The sequence below is a fragment of the Neoarius graeffei genome, chromosome 14 (genome assembly GCF_027579695.1).
Source record: "Neoarius graeffei isolate fNeoGra1 chromosome 14, fNeoGra1.pri, whole genome shotgun sequence".
NCBI classification, from domain to species: domain Eukaryota; kingdom Metazoa; phylum Chordata; class Actinopteri; order Siluriformes; family Ariidae; genus Neoarius; species Neoarius graeffei.
Window position 1 is genome coordinate 14,709,275 of NC_083582.1, and position 6,440 is coordinate 14,715,714.

Below are 6,440 nucleotides of genomic sequence, written 5' to 3' on the forward strand. Positions count from 1 at the left end.
GTCACTAGTGGCTGGATCAGAGTACTTAGCATTGAGGTAATCCACAATGCAGGTCTTGATTGATCTGCACAACTCACTATTGCCCTCCTTATGTGCCAGGAGACTTGTATTGAAAAGGTATAGCACAGGTCTGACATATGAAAGAGTGACACAGTCCTCCCCAGGCATTCATAAAGTCCTGAAGGGGTTTCAGAACTTTCTGGACCGTTTCCAGGACCTCAATGTCCTGCCAGGTAAGGACTAGGTGCCTGGACTTCTTGGCTGAGGACAGGATTTTAGTGATTGCTCCCTCCTGCTCTAGTAGAGCAGGTTAAGCAAACCATCATGCACTTTGTGATATAAGCATGAAATTTGGCATGATTGTTGCTTATAGGTCACTTTTTCAGAAAAAAGTGCTAGCCACGAAAAAAATTCAATATGGCGGCCATTTTTCAAGATGGCCGCCAGACGCATCCTCGTTTCATGTTTTTGTTAAGAAAACACAGAGCAAATTGTTATATAAACATGAAATTTGGCAATAATGTTCTGTGTAGGTCATGTTATCAGTTAAAAGTGCTAGCCCTCCAGAAAATTCAATATGGCGGCCATTTTTCAAGATGGCCGCCAGACACGTACCCATTTTGTGGCTTTGTTAAAAAGCCACAGTGCATATTGTCATATGAACCTGAAATTTGGCAATAATGTTCTGTGTAGGTCATGTTTTCAGTTGAAAGTGCTAACAGACCAAAACATTCAATATGGCAGCCATTTTTCAAGATGGCTGCCAGACGCACATCCCCGTTGTGTGGTTGTGCTCATGTGTGCCCCTAAAATGGACTGCTATTGCCGGGATGGCAATGAGCTGTCATTGCTTACAAAATATCCCAAATGGCTTGTGAACCACACAGCCTCTGGCAGTCAAGTGTCCACCCTAGCCTTCCAGAGCCAGCAGGGGTGATTTTTGCAGATAGAGGTGGTGCGAAAGGCGGGTATCTGGCGCCTCAAAACCAGTTGCTCTTGGCAGAAGAAACTGAGTAATGGCACTAACTGGAAGGGGATGAAGAGGACGAGTAATGGCACTTACTGGAACAGGACTATGAGGACGCCGAGTAATGGCACATCTGGCAGTTCATAGGGCGTAAGAAGAGTGTATGTCGCTCACTACCAGGGCACACTGGTGACAGACACTGCTGTGAAACTCAGCATGGGGTTCAATGTCAGCTAAACATTGAGTTAATATCCCAAATGCAAGTGCTCGAAGGCTGGAATAGGGTGTACTCCACTGTGCAGTTGCCCTTGTGAGATTTTTAAGCAAGGAACAGTGACTGAACTTTGGGCCTAGCCATGCTGGCGATGGCAAAGTAATCCAAATTCAAATGGTCTACCAAACTTCACTTTGGACAGTGGTACATATCCATTCATAAATCAGAGCTGGCAAACCATTTTTATGGTAGGGGGCATTGTCTACCTAAAACTGTGTAATTGGGTGCTGGGGGAGGGGGGGTAGCAGTTCAGGGATAAAAGAGAGATCTCAGCAATGGATATTTTTGTCGATGTCATAGATTTGACCAAGTTATTTTTCACTGTTGAGCATTAGCACTATTTTCGTTCACTTGTTTTTCTCTGAAAGGCCTATGAGCATGCTGGAAAATCATGTGATCAATTCATTTGGGACTATTTGATGGAAGGATCAATCAGCAAGAAACAACTCTTGGAGCTTAGGAAAGAGATGGGAATTTTCCCAAAAAAGCATTGGAATGTAAGGGTTTCACAAGATTATCCACTGTGAAAAATAGGCTTTTCATCATGCCAGATTGGCTAATTGTGCAATCATTGTTTTTCTGCATGTAATTCAGTATTATAATGGCAATAAATCAAAAATGTTTCATTGAATTCATCTTTTGTACTTTGACACCAGAGCAAGACCACTAACGGGGGATTTTTTTGGCGACCATCTTGAAAAAATGGCCACCATATTGAATTTTTTGGGGGGCTAGCACTTTTAGCTGATAACATGACCTACACAGAACATTATTGCCAAATTTCATGTTCATATCATAATTTGCACTGTATTTTTTTAGCAAAACCACAAAACGGGGACACGTCTGGCGGCCATCTTGAAAAAATGGCCACCATATTGAATTTTTTTCGTGGCTAGCACTTTTTCCTGAAAAAGTGACCTATCAGCAACAATCGTGCCAATTTCATGCTTATATCACAAAGTGCACGATTTGGAGCAAAATCTGCCTTAACCTGCTCCACTACTCCAGGATCTGCTCTATCATTTGTTGCCTCGATCCCCAGCGTATGGCTGACTCTGTAATGAGCAGATGAGCTGGCAGACCCAGCGGCATCTGGACTTCAGCCAGCTCCCTTCTTCTCCTCCAGCTGTAGGAGAAGCTGCTGACGATTCTCTTACACAGAGAAATGGCTGGGGTGATGTGCCTGTCATCCATACTATGTCCTATCAGAAACATAATCCACTTTATTGGCCTTGTGTGCGGGAGATGTTTTTATATTTTTTTAATTAAAAAAAAAAGTTCTGGCAGAACTTCCCTGGCAAAATAGTTGCAACTGGATAACTTTTATCTTGGGTCAGGTGTTTTTAGCAACTTTTTTTAAAGCCTTCTTGTTCCACTATTGTAATAGCAACCATATCTTTTAGCTATGTGGTAGGCCACTGCCTTCGTTATGTTGCACCACTTGGGCAATTTATTTTTGTAAGACACAGCACTACTAAATGGAACTTGCAACAAGTTTTGTTTTGGGGTGGCTTTCACGGACTGCGAGGGCTTAGAGGCTGCAGTAGCACATAGTTTCACACTCTCTTCATAAAGCAGTTTGTGGTGCTGCTGTAGATGGAAGAGAATTGGACGTGCTTCTGCCTTTTGATAAAATTTGCTTCTGGCAGTCTTTACAGGTAACTTTGCTTTGCTCCTCATTTGAAGTCCTGAATCTGAAATATCTCCAAATTACAGAACGTGTGTGTGCCCCGCCCGAAACTAGCTCTTCCACATTGCCGACCGGTGCCATGTTTGCCTCCATGTTGTGCGAGTAGAGGGGGAGGCCTGCATGCAGACGCAGGGGGCGGGGTTTAGCGGGTAGTATGAGCAGAGTGAAGGCTGCCTATTTTCTATGGACTCAAAGAGGAGAGGGAGTAAACAGCCTTACTAAAAAAAAGTTATAATGCAACATCAAAGATATGTCGGTCTTAAGGTATTGTCCCATCTACATACAGTATCTCCTCCGAAAATATATTGGTATAAATTGTAATACTGATATACCGCCCAGCCCTAGTGTGCTTTCAACTTTGTGGCAACCGTTTGGGGAAGAACCATAGAGTGATGATGGTCAGGTGTCCATATAGTGAAGCTCAAACCTTCTGCAGGAGCAGACAGGATCAGTCAGAATTCCTTGCAGAGTGGGTGGGATTGGGATTTTAAAACAAGTCCCCACACACCTTTACTCTGGTCCCCCAAGATTGATGTTTTATGTCCATTCTCTCATTCTATTCCAGTTTCTCATTGTCTTATTTCTCCTTTCTCCCTTTCAGGCACCTTACTTTTTGGTTTCTTTACCTACTACTCCAAGTTTAATTTTCCTGAATTGGTGGTGTCTCTGAGAGCTGGATGCACTCTTCCCATCACGAAGTTTCTGAGCAGAAATGATGAAATGCCTGATGCTGCAGAGAGCTTGGACACTGCCAGACAGACTGTACGTCCTAAACTGGGACCTGTAAACATCTTGGACCCGTTTGAAGTCTACCATAATGTAGCTGGCAACCTTACTGAACGAACACACAAGAATCTTCATAGGGAATTCTGCGAAGCAGAGAAGTACTGCCGGAGCCTGCAGTACCAGCAAAAGTCATCCAAGGGCAAGTCCTGGGGGCTAGTAAAGCTTTTTGCACCTCGCATCGAGGGTTTGTCTTGCTCACAGGATGCTACAGAAAAAATCCCAGAGATTAACATCCCCTTCAGAGCAGCAGTTTTGACACCGTCTTTCTGTACAGAGCTGAGTTCAGCAGGAGAGACATTCAGAGTCCTTTGGTTTAAGAAGGTCTGCTCCACCTTGAAGGTGGTGTTCAATGACATTCTCAAGTGTACACCTTTAGACCATGTTGAGATCAGTCAAGATGAAACAAGGGTCAAAGGAGATAGCAAAGAGGAGAAAGTGAACAATGATCAGAGTCTTGATAGTTCCAACCATCAGCCCACAGCTCAATCAGGAGTAAAGAGACCCCTGTCTGTAGAGGAAGGTCCAGCCTCCTCTTCCTCACCCCAAGGAAAGAGGATGAGACTGGAACCTTCAGTAGATCATCCAGAGGCGGCTCACTGGAACTGGACACAGAGACACCGGGTATGGGCTGGCCGAAGGAAGATCCGGAGAGATTTACAAAAAACAGGTGACGAGACCTCCAAGCCTGAAGGGAGCTGCAGCAGCATTGAGAGCAGGGTGACACAATACATCATCGAGAACGACTCGAATCCCAAGGAGAAACTGGACTTCAGGGTGGATGCCGTCATGGTGGGCAGTGATGAGTGCACAAGAGTAGTGCTCAAGTTTAAACCAACCAGTGATCCTGCAGGACATTTTCAAGACTTCTTCCATTTTCTCGATTCTTTCCTGCCCAAGATGATTGAAACGTTGTTGGCGGAACCTGAATAATTCATTTTTATTCTTTGACTGTCCTTCCTGAACATTTATTTTAAGAATATAAGTAAACTTTTTAGAAGGAAATTTGTTTGCTTCAGTAATTCAAACGACATTAGTTATTAATCACTTCTTTTAATTGAGTTATTCATTTCATTGTTTATTCAGGTTTAAATAGAAACTGAGTTTTGATTTAAAATAGTTTGTAGTATATTTTGGTTTGTTCATTGTAAAGAAAAAAAAAAAGTTAGTGTAGGTTATAAAGCAACCAGTTTATGGTCTTCAGCTTCTGTTTGACGTTCCATTCGTGAATGTTTCAGGTTTTTTGAAGGCGCCACTAAGGTAAATGGAAGCAAAAGGACTACATTTTCATCGATACTCATAACCAACTTCATCACGATCAAACAGATTTTTTGTATGTTTGTGATGTGTACCTGTCAGTATTTTTTAAATGTTGGACAGAATTTTTGGCTCACCAAGTTCTTTTGGTCAAGACCAACATTCCTTCTGCTCTTATTAAGATGATCAGTATTTGACTGGGTGAATTGTTTCATTTTCATTTATGGCCAAGGTTTGCTCCTTTTGTTCAATTTGATCAATGTTTGATTTGCTGAATCCTTTCAGTCAAGACTGGGGTTGGTTCCTGTCTGGTTTGATGATCTCCGGCCAAGATTTGCTCCTTTTCTCATTCATTCTGTCAGGGTTTGACGCAATGAATCCCATCTATCATGGCTGAAATTAGCTTAACTCATGTACAGGAGACCAGTGTTTAACTCGATTAATCATTTCAGTCAAGACTTAGTCACATCTTTCTCATTCAATGGATTGGTGAGCCTTTTCAGAACAAGAGCTTTCTTCTGACTGAATCTGTATGATCATGGATGAGATTCATTTGAGTCAAACACTACTAACCCCCTAAACTTGAGAGGACCAGTTCCTGGCCCTAAATTGCTGAATTGTTTTGGTCACACTTGATATTCATTCAAGTCAAACACTGACCCTGTGAATGAGAGAAGAGAGAATCCCCATCATGAACAAAAAGATTCACCAAGTCAAACGCTGATCTAGTGGACATCTTTCTTTCTGTACAGATAATAAAATTTCTAATGTTCAGACCTTTTAGTTAAAAATCCTTATGAGAGCATTTAGGATTCGTTACCAATACAGGCACTGCTTTTACAGAACTCTTTTCTAGCAAGATGGAGTAAAAAGTCAGTCTCCAGCCTCCATTGCTTAGCTCAAGATGTATGAGTTTACTTATACATAAGGACATGCTGTTTTGTTACAAATGGAGTGTGCTGGAGTTTGGAAACCAGCCCCCAGACAGGCTCGCTGATTAACTTCACCTTGTTTTGTTCGATCCGAGCTGACATAATGGCTCAGGACTGCATTAGGATGTAGAGAGAGAAACCAGGGCTGGGTACTTCCTATCATTTGTTCTGGAGTTGGGGAGGATCCTTACGTTGTTTCCATATGATCTCATTTTGGAGCTAGCTATAAACATGTATGACTTTAATAAAGGAGAAGGGTTGATTGATCTAAAATCTAACATTTTAGATAAGAAAACATGACACTATCACCATTGTTACATACTCTCCAGGCACAATATGCTAAACTTTGATATTTTCATAATGTATGCAGCTGTACGTTTGATTTTCAAGATCATCACCAATGCTGCACTTCCACCCCTTAAGAACTTTGTTCAACTGACCTCGGAGCAGAAGTACAAGGTCAACCATCAGGTGGCAGTGTAGCATTCTTAAACGAAGAACTGCTTTTGCACAATCCGCTTTCTCATGCAAAGCCAT

At 42.3% G+C, this 6,440-nt stretch overlaps 1 protein-coding gene across 2 annotated transcripts in view; it reads left to right on the forward strand.

Annotated features, from left to right (window-relative positions):
• The window catches only part of tut1 (terminal uridylyl transferase 1, U6 snRNA-specific), a 31,933-nt gene extending 26,188 nt beyond the window's left edge, over positions 1-5,745 (forward strand). For both annotated transcript variants that reach the window (XM_060939337.1, XM_060939338.1), the window contains exon 10: positions 3,533-5,745. In XM_060939337.1, coding sequence (XP_060795320.1) covers positions 3,533-4,647 — 1,115 coding nt within the window. In that variant the 3' untranslated portion in view covers positions 4,648-5,745. The remainder of the gene's footprint in view (positions 1-3,532) is intronic.
• The last annotated feature ends 695 nt before the right edge of the window (positions 5,746-6,440 follow it).